The sequence below is a fragment of the Podarcis cretensis genome (assembly GCF_951804945.1).
Source record: "Podarcis cretensis genome assembly, chromosome: 3".
Lineage (NCBI taxonomy): Eukaryota > Metazoa > Chordata > Lepidosauria > Squamata > Lacertidae > Podarcis > Podarcis cretensis.
The window spans coordinates 30,554,678-30,570,922 of record NC_137172.1 but is presented as its reverse complement, the minus strand read 5'-3'; the positions used below and the strand labels follow the sequence as shown (position 1 = coordinate 30,570,922).

The following is a 16,245-nucleotide window of genomic DNA, read 5'->3' as shown; positions in this document are numbered from 1 at the left end:
AGCTGTTTTCACATCAGCTTCTACAATGCTAGACTGAACTATGTGTCTGTGTGTTTTGCAGACTAAAGCAAATTAGGGTACATAGCAATACAGAGCTGGGCTCTTGGAAGATAAGGCTGTTGCATTAGATCAGGAGTTGGTAAACTTCAGACTTTTTTCATCTATTTTGGTAGATCTTGGGAGTGCTAGTGAAAGAAACAATCAGAGCCAGATGCAGAATTAAAGAACAGGGTGTCTCTCAGCACATCCTGAGTTTAGGGGTTTGTTTTGAGTACCAGAACTGAAATGAGCGCTCTGCCCTTTCAGACAAAACTCCTCTCCTTAACTTCACCAGCCTAATATAGCTACCTGCTTTTGTTACCATTGTTAAAAAATTGGGAATCAAAGTTCTGCCTTGTATACTGTAAATCACTCAGAGATCATCTGGTGGATTCTTCTTGACTCTCTCTCCAACACCAGGCTGAATTCAGCCAGTCAGAGGAGTTTTCCCAATGTAGGATGATTGAAAAAAGAAGCAGCACCCCAGATACTCTTGTGCATGAGGGCACATTCAGATTTCCTTTTGTGCCACGTTTCTGGGCACAGGTTTGGGCTTTAATGCTGTGCGTCAGAGTGTTGTTGTTTGTCTCTGCACTTTCCCTGGGAAAACCCACATTTTATCGCTGAATTGGAGCAAACAGCAATCAAGTTTTCTGCAGACTGCTGTTTGCTCTGATTCAGGAGTAAAATGAAGATTTTCCCCAGGGAAAGCACCAGGAAAATACACGTGCGTGCACACACACACACACACACACACACACACAACTACAAACAGACCTGTGCCTAGAAAGCACAGCACAAAAGGAAGTCTGAATGAGCCCAAAGAGGGAAGTTCACTGTTACTGTGGTTCACAATATTTTTTAAAAAGTTATTTTCAGTCTTCTTATCTCTTTCCCACATTCCACCATCTATATTTAAAGCTAGAAATACTTATGCACAGCATCAGCTGCTTTAATGTTGTTATAACTGCTCTCTTAAACCCTGCAGTGACTGCCAGTTAGCTATTGTTATTTCTATCTGAATAATCTTTCCAGAACAAAGCTTTCTTTGGCGGGGGGGGGGGGGGGAACCTACTCTCAGCTTTCTTGTTTGAAAGAAAAAGTGAAATGCTCCTCTGTGTGTGTACTTGAGTTTCAGCCTGCAAAGCTAATGTCATTGATAAAACAAGTTTGAAATGTTAGGTCAAGGCTACAAATTTTGCAACGAGTAGCTTAAGAGGCACCAACTTCCAGCTTATTTACTTCATTTCATTGACCAATTTTAACGCTCTGTTTCTCTCTCTTTAATACAAGGAAGCACGTTTTCTCATCAGGTCTATAGAACATCTCAGATGCATCAATAATGCTCATGTTCAGTATGGTAAGCATGAAATAACTATTTAATACTTGAATAGCACAAGATTCTGCATGCTGTCAATACTTATCGTTCAATCAAACTGATCTATGAAGGTTTCTCCTTGCAAACTTTGAGAGATGCTGTTGTTAAAAACTAGTATATTCTATCTAGACCAACAATTCTTGAGAGAAGTGTGTTGGTCTGGTTTAAGAGGTCAGAACTTCGGCAAAAGAAAGAAAACGTTCAGGCAGTGTCACAGTCCCCCCAAATCCTTCTTAGAGTTTGCTTACTGAATCAGTACAGCATTTAATGACTTTCCCACTTGAACACCACTGAAGCAGTATAAATGGAGGAAGTTCTTTTCCACCAAAGCAATCTTCTTTGTTTCACATCAACACTTTTCAAAGATGTTGCATCCTGTGCAATGATATCCAGTTGTGGTGATCTGTGATTGGAACGGACTTTGCTTGTACAACAGGACTTTCTCCTTTTAGCTTGGTGCTTTGTGAGAACCCCTCAAATCTGTTTCAGAGGATTGGGGGCATGGGTGTGTTTGTGTGGGGCTCTAGGGAACAACAACAAGAAGAAGTCTGCTCATGCAATGTTGGATTTCACCTTATGAATCTTGCCTGACAAAAAATATTTTTGACATAGCCTTCTACTGTAATTGTTTTAGGAATTGCTCTGATGATGTGGAACACATTCATCGTGAAAAGACTTTCTGCTGCTACCTATTTAATGGACAAGGTAAATACTGAATTATACTTTCCCTTTTTCTTTTTCTATGAAGTGGGGGCAACATTACAGAAATCAGTGTTAAACTAGGGCACTCAGTTAAAGACATCATAGTCAGCTAATGATATGGGTTTGGTGGGCTAATTTAATGATCACATAAAAACATATGTAGATTTAAACAGTTCTGAAGAATGTCCCCCCTTCTGTGTTGGTTTTTAGATAGTGCTTGTTGCCCTATGTGCTTGTTGTTGTCTTAGAAGGGACATTCTCACTTTTCACTCTCCCATAAGCTGAGAGATTACTTTTTCAGAAGGCGTATGCTATCTGTAATTTTGCAAGTACTTACCTTAAAAAACCCCTGTTTTTCCAATAAGTAGGTGCACCTTTTAAATCAAAAAGTTTTATGAGACTATCTGGATAAATGTTGCAGCTGCATTTTAAATACATTTTTTGCTTTAAAAAAAAAGTTAACCAATTTTGTTTTGCTTGGTTTTATGATAAAATTTGCCAGGGATTTAGTATTTCAGGTGTCAGTTGCTTTTGTTGTGTACCAACCGATTTTCCTGCTGGCCCAACTCTGGGATTTTGGGTGAGGCCAGGTGCCTTGTGGTTGCACAGCAGTTCACAAAACAGAATTTGTCCCAGATGGAAGGAACCGGTTTTGTGTGTGCTGCTCAGACAGAAAGGAAGCTTAATTTTTTTTAACTCCTGGGCTATCTCCTCTCGTTTGCCTGTAGGGAATAATGGGAGGGAGAGGCTCTCTACATTGACTGATGAGAGCAAACCCAATGTATTGAGTTCTTTGCTTTTACTAAATGGATTCTGATACTTAACAAGAAACCATTTCTTTAATAGGTTGGAAAAGCACCAAAAGACAGATTATGCAGACGGGCAAGTAATTTTTTTGTTGTTGTTACCATTTCTAATTGAAGGCATGTATAAAAATGGCATATCTGAGAGCATTTGTGTTCACCTGAATGTGGGTTTCCTGCTGGTTCAGACTTTTAGTTGTGGCCTCTATCAGGTGATGTTAGTGGTTTTACCTTGCCTAAGCGTGTGGTTTAATCCTAACCACATGCTTGGGAAAAGCTTGTAAAATGTGGACTGGACAAGGTGGATTTGTAGTTGGTTGACACAAAGAGTACTCGCTAATGGTTCCTCATCATCCTGGAAAAAGTGGGGAGCTGTAGGGTTCTGTCCTGGGCCCGTTGTTGCTTTCGAGGCTAGGACCCAAACCAGTAAGATTCAAGTTACAAAGAAAGGAGTTTCTGACTACACATCAGAAAGTACTTCTTCTTCCCCCTCCCTACCGTCCACTCTTAATAACGGGGTTGGTTAACTCTACAATAATTTTGAATTTTGAACTCTGAAAAAACCCTCTTTGCAGACTGCAGTGTTTGCCTATCAAGGCTGGATTAGGCCGCCAAGTGGCTGAAGAACCTAGGGCGAAGTCGGACTGACTAAATAACCTTTGTGAAACAGCCTAAGCAATAGCTCACTTCTGGCTAAATATCCCGCATGGAGGTGAAGCCACTAGTACTTATATTATTTGGACGCATTTAATTGTGGGCTAATTCTACTTAATTCTACCCTTTTAGTATTATTTTTTTTCTCTCTTTTTGCTTTCTTTAACGTTTGTTTGAAAACACTCTGTCTGCCCCTGGTTTTGTGAGTCAGGGCTATTTGCCCTCTGACATTTGGAAATTATACCTGCAATTGTATCTGCAGATTCATGGGGTATGACCTATTCGCAGACCAATCTAAGATATTGGGGTGAGACACCTCACGAAATCCTAGATATTTTTTGGAGGTGGTGGAGCAGCTGACCCTGATAACTTCTGTATAAGATAACCTCTATAGAGGAGGGGTAAGAAGGGAAAGAAGGAAGAAAGATTGTGAACCCTTTAAGGGAGAGATTTGGTATAAAGTACAGAACGCGAAAATTGGGATATAATGTGGGGAAAAGATGGGGAAAAGGTGGGGGGAACCCCAAATGAAAGAAAGCTATCCCGACAGGAAGAAATTAAAGATCTAGATATCCTTTGGCTAAAAATCAAGGAGGAGTTTAAACAAAATGAAACCCACATGGAAAGCAAACTAGGAGAAATGCAAGAGTTGATAGAAAGATAGAAGGAGCAGTAGGAGAACTCTCCACCAAAATTCAAGAACTGTCTGCCAAGTCAAAAATATATGAGGAAACCAATAAAAAAATTCAAAAAGAGATGAGAGAGCAGAAAAAAGAGACAGAAAAGATAAAGGAAGAAGTGAGAGAAGTGAATAAAATGCAGGAGCAAATATGGGACAATTTAGCGATGACAGAAATGCGACAGAAACATCTTCATTTAAAATTTAGAGGAATAGGAGAGGAAACTAAAGGGAACATAAAAGAGAAAATGATTGAGGAGTTAGCTAAGTGGTTGGAACTGAAAGAGGAAGAGGTGGCTTGTATGGTGGAGAATGCCTTTAGAATAAGAATGAGACCCCAAAAAAACAGGTTAAAGAAACCTCTTGAGGACTGTCTAGTAATCCTAAACTCAACTGAGATGAAGAATTTAATACTAAAAACCAGCTATCATAAAAAATTAATAATTGATGGTAAACCAATTATTGTTCTTAAAGTGATCCCAGTTAGGCTCCTGCGTAAAAGGGAAAGGTACGGACAGATAGCTGGCGCTCTGAGGAGAAACGGTATACAATGTAGATGGGAGTTCCCTGAGGGATCGCCTTCTTTTTCAAAGACAAAAGATTTAAACTGACAGATATCCAAGAGGTGGAAAAAATTTTGAGAAGGTATGAGAAAGAGCTTGGTAAGGGGGAAGAGAGGATAAGAGACAGAGAGGGATCTAGAAACGAGAAAAAAAGAAAGAAAGACAAGAAGGGGAGACAGGAAGAAGGAGAAATTGGAGAAGAAGAAACAGAAGAGGAAGAGGGTGCAGTGGGAGGTGAGGAAGCAGAAGAGGAGGACTACACTGGGAACGGAAGCCCCAAAATATAAGTTTAAAAATCTTGACTGAATAAAGAGATTAAATCGTTAGGAATGTCTTTGAACTTTTTGACCTGGAATGTAAACGGCTTGAATGAAAAATCAAAAAGGAATAAAGTAGAAAAAATTGTGAGGAATAAAAACTATGATGTGATTTGCTGGCAAGAGACACACGTAGCCAAAAAACACAAACATATATTAATAAATAAAAAGCTGGGAGTAGAGTTCATCAATTCGGATGTAGAAAAAAAAAGAGGGCTGGTAATTTATGTTAAAGAGAAATGGGAACCAGTATTGATTTGTAAAGATGCCGAAGGAAGAATTTTGGGAGTTCAAATTAACCATCAAGGGGAAAAATTTAATGTGGTAACTGTCTATGCACCTAATACAAAGAAAGCAGAGTTTTTTAAAAAACTGGAGCAAATGTTACTAGAACTAGAAAATCACAAATTAATTCTGCTTGGAGACCTGAATGGAGTACCATCACCAGAATTAGACAGAAATGGAAAAAAGAGGAAATCGAACCAAGGGAAACTCCCAAAATCATTTAATAATCTCCAAGAAAATCTGGACTTAATCGACCTCTGGAGGCATAAAAACCCAATAACGAAACAATTCACGTATTTCTCAGAACCACACCAGAGTTGGGGTAGAATTGATCAGATATGGGTTTCAAGCGAGTTATCGATAAGAACAATGAAATGTGAAATACAACCCAGAACCCTTTCTGACCACAACCCAATAGTGTTGGAAATAAAATGTAAATGAGCAGGCCCATATAGATGGAGATTGAATGAATACTTACTCGAAAATGAGGAGATAAGTGAAAAGGCTAAGATTACTCTTAAAGAATACTTTGATATGAACTTGAATAAAGGAACAAAAATTGACATAGTTTGGGACGCCAGTAAGGCAGTCCTAAGAGGATTTTTTATTCAGCAAAACAGCTATAGAAAGAAATTAAGAGAATCAAAGAAGGAAGAAATAGTCAAACAACTAGGAGAATGTGAGAAAAAATTAATAGTAAACCCCAGAGACGAAAGGACTAAACAAATCTCTAAAATGTTGCAGACGCAATACTCGATACTAATAAGTCAAGAGGTAGAATGGAGAATTAGATCAATGAAGCAAAAATACTTTGAATCTGCGAACAAAACGGGACAGCTACTGGCGTGGCAACTTAGAAAAAGGAAAAAACAGAATGTGATTAATAAAATTAAATTAGAAGAACAAATATTTGAGGACCCCGGTAAAATAGAGGAAAAGTTCCTTCAATTTTATGAAAATTTGTATAAAAAGGAAGATGAAGACACAGAAGAAATAGATAAGTACTTGGAAAGGAATAGAGGAGAACAGCTGACGGATGAGGAGAAAACCTACCTAAACAAACCAATAACGGCTGATGAGATCAAGGAAGTAATTAAGAGGATGAAACCAGGGAAAGCACCAGGTCCTGACGGGTTATCCCAAAAGTATTACAAAGTCTTAGAAGAATATCTGGCCCCGGTCCTTTGTAACGTAATGAACAATATTTTGCAAGGAGGTTCGGTGCCCGATTCTTGGAAAGAGGCGCACATCACGTTAATCCCCAAATCAGAACTTGACAAGCTGGACATAAGAAATTACAGACCAATATCACTACTCAATAATGATTAAAAAATCTTCGCAGAAATAATGGCAAATAGGCTCAAAAAATACTTATCGAAAGCTATCCACAAAGATCAAGCAGGATTTCTACCTAATAGGTACTTAAAGGACAACGTAAGACATATAATAAATATTATCGAGTACTTGGAACTTAAGATTGATATTCCCGCAGCCTTAATTTTCATCGATGCTGAAAAGGCATTCGACAACGTATCATGGAGGTTTCTACTAAAAGGTATGGAGAGGGTAGGTATAGAGGGACCCTTCTTGGAAGGTATAAGGGCGATATACTCAGAACAAAGGGCCAAATTGATTATTAATAATAATTTAACCAACCCTTTTGAGATCTCGAAGGGCACAAGACAGGGTTGCCCTCTATCCCCCCTCCTATTTATTATGGTACTAGAAGTGATTACAAACAAGATTAGGGAAACCTCCGAAATAAAGGGAATCAGATTAGGAGCCAAAGAGTATAAACTAAAAGCTTACGCCGACGATTTGGTGATAACGCTAGGAGACCCAGTAGTGGGTATCGGTAAAGTTATAGAGCTGCTTGAGGAATTCGGAAATCTGTCCGGCTTTAGACTAAACAAAGTTAAAACTAAAATGTTGACAAAGAATTTAACTGAAGAGCTGAGAAACCAGCTAGAGTTGAAAACGGGAATTAAGGTGGTGAAAAAGGTGAAATATCTGGGCATTTGGATATCCGTGAAAAATATAAATCTAGTAGAAGATAACTATACAAGGACCTGGAAAGAGATCAAAAAAGACCTGGACACCTGGAGTAGGCTAAGACTTTCTTGGTCGGGCAGAATGGCCACAGTTAAAATGAGTATTCTCCCAAGGTTGCTGTTCCTATTTCAGAACATTCCGGTAATCAGGGGTACGACATCATTTAAAGACTGGCAGAGAACCCTGTCCAGATTCATTTGGCAGGGCAAGAGAGCAAGAATTAAATTTAAACTACTTACAGACCGCAGTGACAGGGGAGGGTTTGCCGTTCCTAACCTGAAACTATACTACGAGGCCGCGTGTCTGTGCTGGATCAAGGACTGGATTGTTTTGAAAAATGTAGAGCTGCTGGACTTGGAGGGGTTTGACGCCAGATTCGGTTGGCATGCGTATCTATGGCAAGATAAGGAGAGGGCCCACAAAGGATTTTCCAACCACATAATCAGAGGTGCGCTACTTGAGGTATGGAATAGAAATAAGAAACTTTTAGAAAAAGATACCCCATGGTGGTTATCACCAGTCGATATTTTGACAATTAAAAAATCTAATATGGAAGGTCAAAGATGGACCTATGAGGATCTATTGGTAAATTCAGACAAAGGGTGGAAGCTTAGACCCTATGAAGAACTGAAGGATAAATTAACCTGGTTGCAATTTTACCAAATTAATTCCTAATGGAACGAGCATAAAAAAATAGGAATGAGTGAGAAAAAGTCCAGATTCCAGGTGGAAATAATAGAAGGAAACTCCAAACTCCTATCTAAAATGTATAACCAACTATTAGACTGGGACACGAAGGATGAGGAGGTAAAGGAGGTTATGACTAAATGGGCCATAGATCTTGGTTATAACCTAGACTATGACAGATGGGCGAAACTCTGGAATAAGGACATGAAATTCACGGCATGTGTTGACCTCCGAGAAAACTTACAAAAAATGATGTACAGGTGGTATCTTACCCCTGTGAAACTAGGAAAAATGTACAAGACGGGGGACAAAACTTGCTGGAAATGCAAGGTGAAGGAAGGAGACTTCCATCATATGTGGTGGGCCTGTGAAAAAGTAAAAAAGGTTTTGGGGACTTATCTATGACGAACTAAAAAAAATTTTGAGATACACCTTCCCTAAAAAACCGGAAGCCTTCCTTTTAGGGATGGTTGGGAAGGAAATTAGACCAGAGGATCAAACCATGTTCCAATACGCAACGGTAGCTGCCAGGATACTGTTAGCGCAAAACTGGAAAACCCCTAATATTCCAACCATCAGAGACTGGCAATCTAAGTTACTTGAGTATATAGAGCTAGCAAGGATGACACAGAAGATCAGGCATCAGAAAAATGTAAAATTTATTAATGACTGGAGCAAATTCCTTACATACATGGAAACAAATTTAGGAAACATTAAAATCACAGTAGGTGATACATAAAGTTTGAGAGGTGTAAACAAAGGTGACAAAAATACCCCACAGGAAGATAACGTGGGAATACAACTCAAGCCGTTTTGAAGGGAAGTCAAGCACTGTTATGGGATGGGTGGGTGTATAAGTGTTGGTGGGTTTGTACTTTTGTCTTATGTTATTATTTGTTTGTTCTTTCTTGCTTTTTCTTGTGTCTTTCTTTTTGTTTGTGCTTACGAAAAAGAGTTTAATAAAAATATTTTTTTTAAAAAAAAGAAAGTACTTTCTGACTGTAAGAGCTGTTTGGCAGTGGAAGGATCTCCCTTTGGAGGTTGTAGACTCTCCTTCTGTGGAGGCTTTTAAGCAGAGGTTGGGTGACCGTCTTTCATGTATGATTTAGTTGAGAATTCTGGATTGCAGGAGGTTGAGCTAGATGACCCTCAGGGTCCCTTCCAACTCTGATTCTATGAAATGTAAGGGTTTTTTTGAAACCTAGGTAACTTTGAACAGTTTTGCACTTCCATATTCATGATGTTTCTGCAGAATAAGGGCTCTGCTTTTACCAGCGTTAGGCAACAGTGATACTGTGTTCTGAATATTTTTCTCCATAACAGTCTTTATCTCCTTATAATTTTAGTGCAGTCTGCTTTCAACATAGTCAGTATCTATTTGAGCAGTCTTTTAATTAAAATTTTAGCCTAGCCAGGGACAAATCCACTGAAAGTGATTGGGATCAGATTAATATTGAGTACTTTTATTTGAATTGACCTTGATTTAAGCAGCAATGTAAACAAAAGTATTGATGAAAAATAAGGGGAATTATATTCTAAGGCACTTGTTGGTCTTTATCATTGTTTTACATAAACATCTTCAATGGGAAGAGCTCTTTTGAATATTAGTTATTACTTGAGTGGGAAATGTCATGAACATTTTGAATTTTTTTTAAAAAGTGTTTTATTATTGCTGGTTTCTCTTTTCCTTCAGCGTCTTGTTTAGCACAAGAGTTAAGATTTTATTTTTGCTATAACTCAGTCTCCTCTGTTCCAGAAAACCAGAACTGTTTTTAAATGTGTGCAGGAAAAAGCACATTGCGCAGGCTAATGTTGTTTTCTCAAACAGGATGTGGGGATGAGTGACATGGCAATGACATCTTTTCTTGGGTCTTGCTCAGATCTTCTTCAGACACTAATGGAGGTAATACCCACCCCCAAAGCTGAGACTCACGTTGTTTGTAATAGATTAATAAAGTGGCATGTTGCAACTCTGTTTCTGTGCAATAGAGAGGAATGAAAGCTTCTGTACAACAAAGAGTCGGTGGGTGGGATTCACCTAGTCCTTTAGGAGAATGTGACCCCATCCAGGTCAGGCAACCTGTTCCCAGACCTGGGAACCATTCACCCACAAACCCTCTGGCCAGGATTGATCTAATGAGTCTCGTCAGTGGAAACTCTGTGCAAGGGCTCCCCACCCCCCGAAACTGGCTTGGGGAAGTTGAGAGAACCCCCCTGGTTTTACATTTTTATATCTATCATCTATCTATCTATCTATCTATCTATCTATCTATCTAGGAACGCGGGTGGCGCTGTGGGTTAAACCACAGAGCCTAGGACTTGCCGATCAGAAGGTTGGCTGTTCGAATCCCCGTGACAGGGTGAGCTCCCGTTGCTCGGTCCCTGCTCCTGACAACCTAGCAGTTCAAAAGCATGTCAAATGCTCCGGCAGGAAGGTAAACGGCGTTTCCGTGGGCTGCTCTGGTTCGCCAGAAGCAGCTTAGTTATGCTGGCCACATGACCCGGAAGCTGTACGCCGGTTCCCTCGGCCAGTAAAGTGAGATGAGCGCCGCAACCCCAGAGTCGGCCACGGCTGGACCTAATGGTCAGGGGTCCCTTTACCTTTATCTATCTATCATCCATCTATATCTATCTATATCTATCTATCTATCTATCTATCTATCTATCTATCTATCTATCTATCTCTATCTCTATCTATCTATCTATCATCATCATCTATCTATCATCTATCTATCTATCTATCTATCTATCTATCTATCTATCTATCTATCATCTATCTATCATCTTTCTCTATCTATCTATCTATCTATCTATCTATCTATCTATCATCTATCTATCTATCTCTCTCTCTCTCTCTCTCTCTCTCTCTCTATCTATCTATCTATCATCTATCTATCTATCATCTCTCTATCTATCTCTCATCTATCTATCTATCTGTTTGTTTGTTTGTTTGTGTGTGTGTGTGTTTAGTTTTAACTCTATCAATGTTTCTTCTTCTTCTTCTTCATCATCATCATCATCATCATCATCATAGCAGCCCAGGGAGGGAGGAGGGGGGGTCATTCCATCCAGGAAGCTGCAATGCTTGTGCAGATGGAATGACCAGATGACCGAGATGTTGAATTCCACCCCATGTTATCTTTTCATAGGAAATGTTAATGAGCAAGTCCTTAAAGACTTTGGTATCCATGTAACACAACAGATTTCAAGCCAGAAAGTACAGTAGCTTTGAGTGAATGTGTACTCATTTTGATATTATCCCTTTGCAACACTGGTTTTGCTGCGCAGATTTCTTCTTTTTGCACCTTCAGCCGCGACCCCCTCCCCACCTACTAGTGTTGAAAACATCTTATTCAGAATGAAATTACAGTGACATTTCAAGTGCCAATGCTTTCCCCTGCTTTTCTGCAGGCTGATATAGGGAGTGATGAAATGCAGCTTCCTGTGCTGGACACGGAAGACGCCTGGGTGTCAGTCGAAGGGCAGACCTCCCTTGTGGAACTAGCCCTTGAGCAGAAGCACATCCATTACCCCCTCGTGGAGCACCAGTCTGTGCTCTGTAGTATCTTGTATGCAATCATGAAATTTTCGCTGAAGAGTGTGAAGCCCCTCTCCCTCTTTGACAGCAAGGTATGTACATTATAAAAGAGCTGCCAACGAGTCAAAATCAGACAAGTTGCTGAAAAATGTATATATATTTTACATACTTAGGGCAGGAGTGAGCAGTTTGGAAGACTAGAGTTCAAATCCAGACAGCAGCCGCTCATTCCCCCCTGAAAAGTTGCTCCTGATCCAGTACCTTCAGTGGCATTTAATTGGATCAAAGAGGAAAGGAAAATCCGAAACCGTACTTTAGATTTTTGGGACCATGGCACACATGGGGTTGTATCCAGTGAAGTCATTGAGCTCATGCAAGGATGTCTGCTTTCACAATGGAACTTCTCCCCCCCCCCCGAACATTTTTTTTTTTTGGGGGGGGGGGAGTCTGTTCCACAAGTGGAAGTGCTTGCGCAAATGGAATGATTTCGTTTTATGCAACCCATTGGCTTCTTTCAGTCCTGTCTCCTGTATTTTGTACCAACAACCAACACTGCATTCAGGGCCACATCACATTGGAAAATTCCAAATAGAAATTAATACTCAGCCTCATTTAATCCAAATAGAAATTAATACTCATTTGAATTGGTCAAATGAGTGGGTTCCCCCCCCCCTTAACGTACATGTGTTAGGAAGCTGCAGATGGCTAAATCATTGTGCAACTTTACTATAAGTCGCAAATGATTTCCCTCTTGATGTCAGTTCCTTGGACTTTGAATGCCATCTTTCTCTGAGAAAAGAACCAGCGTGGTGGAGCGGTAGACTCGTAATCTGGTGAACCGGGTTTGCTTCCCCGCTCCTCCACATGCAGCTGCTGGGTGACCTTGGGCTAGTCACACTTCTCTGAAGTCTCTCAGCCCCACTCACCTCACAGAGTGTTTGTTGTGGGGGAGGAAGGGAAAGGAGAATGTTAGCCACTTTGAGACTCCTTCGGGCAGTGATAAAGCAGGATATCATATCCAAACTCTTCTTCTTCTATAATTTGTTATTAACTGATTCTTTTCTTTCCAAATTCCTCCATGATTTTAAAAGAATATTATTTGGTTTTTTCTCTGTGCAGGGTAAAAATGCCTTTTTCAAAGACCTTACTTCAATCCAGTTGTTGCCCAGCGGCGATGTGGATCCAGCTCTGCTGTCTATACGTCATCAAGTTAGTTAAAACCTTGGGGGAAATTGGTGGCAGTTGTGTGTTTTATCAAACTGAACTGCTACTGATGTGGCGGTCTTGTTTCCTTTGCAGTTCTTAACCAAACTGGTGAGTGCCGTGGCGCAAGCCCAGTCTTCATCTCAGAAAACAAAAGACAGCCCCGAAGAGTTAGTCGCTGTGTCTGTGAAAGACAGAGATTGGCCAGCCTTGGCTTTGGATTTGGCTCAGCACCTTCAGGTCGCAGAGGATATAATTAGGCGGCACTATGTTTGTGAGCTGTACAACTATGGCCTTGATCACCTTGGAGAAGAGGTAAAAAAGGAAGTTAATGTGTAGCATGTGTCAGAGGGCAACTGTTCCTCACAAGTACCGTATTTTTCCGTGTATAAGACTCGTCCCCCCCCCCAAAAAAAATAATGTCCAAAATTTGGGGGCGTGATACACAGATAGATCTTCCCTCATTTTCTTAAATCAGAGTCCCCCCAAATAGGGGGCGTCTTATACATGGGGGCATATTATAGATGGAAAAATACGGTACTTAGCTAGGTCTCCTGAGATCCTCATGCTGTGCCTATGGGTTAAGCCTATGACATAATGTTATTTCCTTCTGTTGAATTGGCATTTGGGAAGCAAGTCTTTAAAAGTGTTGTTCCTCCCTCTTAGGCAGCCTTTATCCACCCTACATCCCACCTTGGTCTAATATGCCATCAGGGGAGAAGGGTCCTTTGGACTTACCTGAAGGGTGTTTCTACACGATGACAGACTGCACCCAGGACCACATCCTATGTGGATGATTTTGGCTGTCCGCCTTAAGATCTCAAATTTAATGGGTAGTCTGTTTTTGAAATTCCTAGGATCTGTTGTTGTCTGCATTGCAGGTGTGTTTCATTTTTTGTTTGTGCATCCTGCATTTGCTTACACCTCAGCTTGGCAAAACTTGGGTGGTTGAAAGTTTCCTGAAAGGCAACTAGGTTACTGCCTTTGAGCAATAGGTGGAGCTAAACCCACCTGGGTCCAGTATGCCATCACACAGAAACACCCTTCAGGCAAGTCCAACAGAGGCTGGATAGCATGAGACTCTTAATCCCAGGGTTGTGGGTTCAAGCCCCATGTTGGGTGAAAGATTCTTGCAGTGCTTTGTTCAAATGACTAGCTGATACTTGTGGCCCCTTCCAACTCCACAATTCTGTAATCAAACCCTTCTAAATTGGTTTAATCCAGTGGTGTCCAAACTTTTTTCAAAGAGGGCCAGATTTGATGAAGTAAAGTGCCGTGAGGGCCGACCAAAGTTGTTAACTTTTTTTAGGGTTGAAGTTGTTGAGGTTTTTTAATGATTTTGCCCCAGGAAATAAACTGCTACAGGAGCAGGATTATACTGACCAGCAGGCCTGATTAGGCCCAGAAACGGACTTAGGACATGCCTGGACTTTAATCATTGCCAATCTTGTTTTGAGGTCAATCGTTTCCTTTGTGCCTAGGTAGAACACTGAAGTTCTGCTCTTAATATACCAGTGCTCTTCTTTTTATATGATTGTGTTAACATGTCCTGTAATATTCAGGCTATTCTTCAAGTACACGACAAAGAAGTCCTTGCATCTCAGCTGTTGGTGCTGACCGGACAGAGGCTTGCCTACGCCTTACTGCACACCCAGACCAAGGAAGGCATGGAGCTACTGGCCAGGCTGCCTCCAACACTCTGCACATGGCTTAAAGCTATGGTAATGTCCTTTGACTCAAAGCATCTTTTTACATCAAATAGCACAAGAAGGAAGAGTGTTTAAGATTTCACCAAGTCCATAAGTTTATTAAGTGCTTCATACTATGTTGTTGGCATCTGTCTGTCTCGAGGGACAATGGAGTGCACCTAAGGGGGTGAAGTCAAACCGTGTTAGCAGCACCGAAGTGATCTAACTGGAGCACAAGCCTGGGCAGTGTGTATGGAGGTCTTCGGCTGCTCAGATGACAAGACGCCCCTTGGCCTCAGTGATGTGGTCCAAAGGAAAGCAGAGCAATACATTTGGCAACAGCCTGGCAGCAAGAGTTGCTGGAAGGAGGCATATAAGGCACCATCCAACTATCTTGGGGACTCCATTCTGGATTTACTCCTTAGCCTTTTCTTCTCTTGAAGATACCCTGCAAGGCAGCGGTTTATGATCAGAGTTTTCCTTCTTTTAGATGGGCTATCTTTCCCAGGTTGACAAGCCCCATTTGCCCCGTAGTGCTTCATACACTTGGTATAAAAAGATATAAATGTCTAGAGAAGCATTTCACATCTGAAAGTTTCCAAAGTGAGGCTGTCTTTGCTTTAAGCAGTGCCCGCTCTGAGTGGGTTAATATGCATGAATAATTTCTGACTAAGATTCGTACTTGAGGTGACTCCTGTGTCTTATATGACTGTTAATCTTTAGCCAGAGTGTGCCATGTGGCATGGAATCTGGACTCTACTGCAGATCTGGCTACAAAGACATGCCTGGCATTGTACCTCATGTAGTGGGGATCAGATGACTCCAGGAAGTTTTCGCTGTCACTACCCCCCTCCCCTTCTTTTAAAAAAAAAACCACAGTAAATTTTAACTTGGAAGTTAATGCCTGCCTGGTTCAGCAGGGCTCCTTATAATTGCAGCCTAAATAACGGAATTTGCTCACAAAGCATAGTAAGTAGGACCAACCCTGGGCATAAGGTGGTTGTATCTCTCTAGGATTAGCAGCCATTTGAACAAAAAAGAATGGCCTTAGAGCAGGAGCACACTACCTTATTTGATGTTAGTATTTCAGTATACAGATGTACTACAACAGGGCTTTTGTATGCCACTCTCTTGACTCTGCTGTGCAGGTAGGAACGAAACCACTGTAATACAGTGCCTCTGCTGCTCAGCCAGAGCAGTCAGGCCAGGTATCAAAAGCTGTTGAAAGATCAAGGAAGAATAACAGGGCTACGCTCCCTCTGTCCCTTCTTGGATATAGGTCATGCATCAGGGTGGACCTAACTTACTTGTGCTCATTAATTTCTATGGATCTACTCCAAGTACCTTTTACTTGAAGGCTACCCAATAACCACCACTCACCCTGGGTATGCAAAGAGTGCACTTAATCCTATTTGTGGCTAAACCAAGTACATACATTATTATTACTTTCATTAATTATAAAATTTATATAGAGTCCTTCATCCGAAGATCACAATATAAAAACACAAAAATTCACGCCATAATAACAAAAGAAAACAATCCTGCCTCCTGGTCAAAATCTCAGAAATATTCCAGAAAGAGGGGGGAAAGGGGGTGCCCTTGTCCAGCTTCTAAGTGATGACCTCTTTGTGGCCCACCAGAACAACCAGGCAGCTCT

General features: G+C 40.8%; 1 protein-coding gene across 1 annotated transcript in view; it reads left to right on the top strand.

Moving 5' to 3' along the window:
- Positions 1 to 16,245, top strand: part of RAB3GAP2 (RAB3 GTPase activating non-catalytic protein subunit 2) — a 55,619-nt gene that overhangs the window by 37,788 nt on the left and 1,586 nt on the right. Inside the window, exons 27-34 of the mRNA XM_079969162.1 lie at positions 1,333 to 1,399; positions 2,052 to 2,122; positions 2,966 to 3,001; positions 9,988 to 10,062; positions 11,571 to 11,789; positions 12,817 to 12,906; positions 12,997 to 13,215; positions 14,463 to 14,621. Coding sequence (XP_079825288.1) covers positions 1,333 to 1,399; positions 2,052 to 2,122; positions 2,966 to 3,001; positions 9,988 to 10,062; positions 11,571 to 11,789; positions 12,817 to 12,906; positions 12,997 to 13,215; positions 14,463 to 14,621 — 936 coding nt within the window. The remainder of the gene's footprint in view (positions 1 to 1,332; positions 1,400 to 2,051; positions 2,123 to 2,965; positions 3,002 to 9,987; positions 10,063 to 11,570; positions 11,790 to 12,816; positions 12,907 to 12,996; positions 13,216 to 14,462; positions 14,622 to 16,245) is intronic.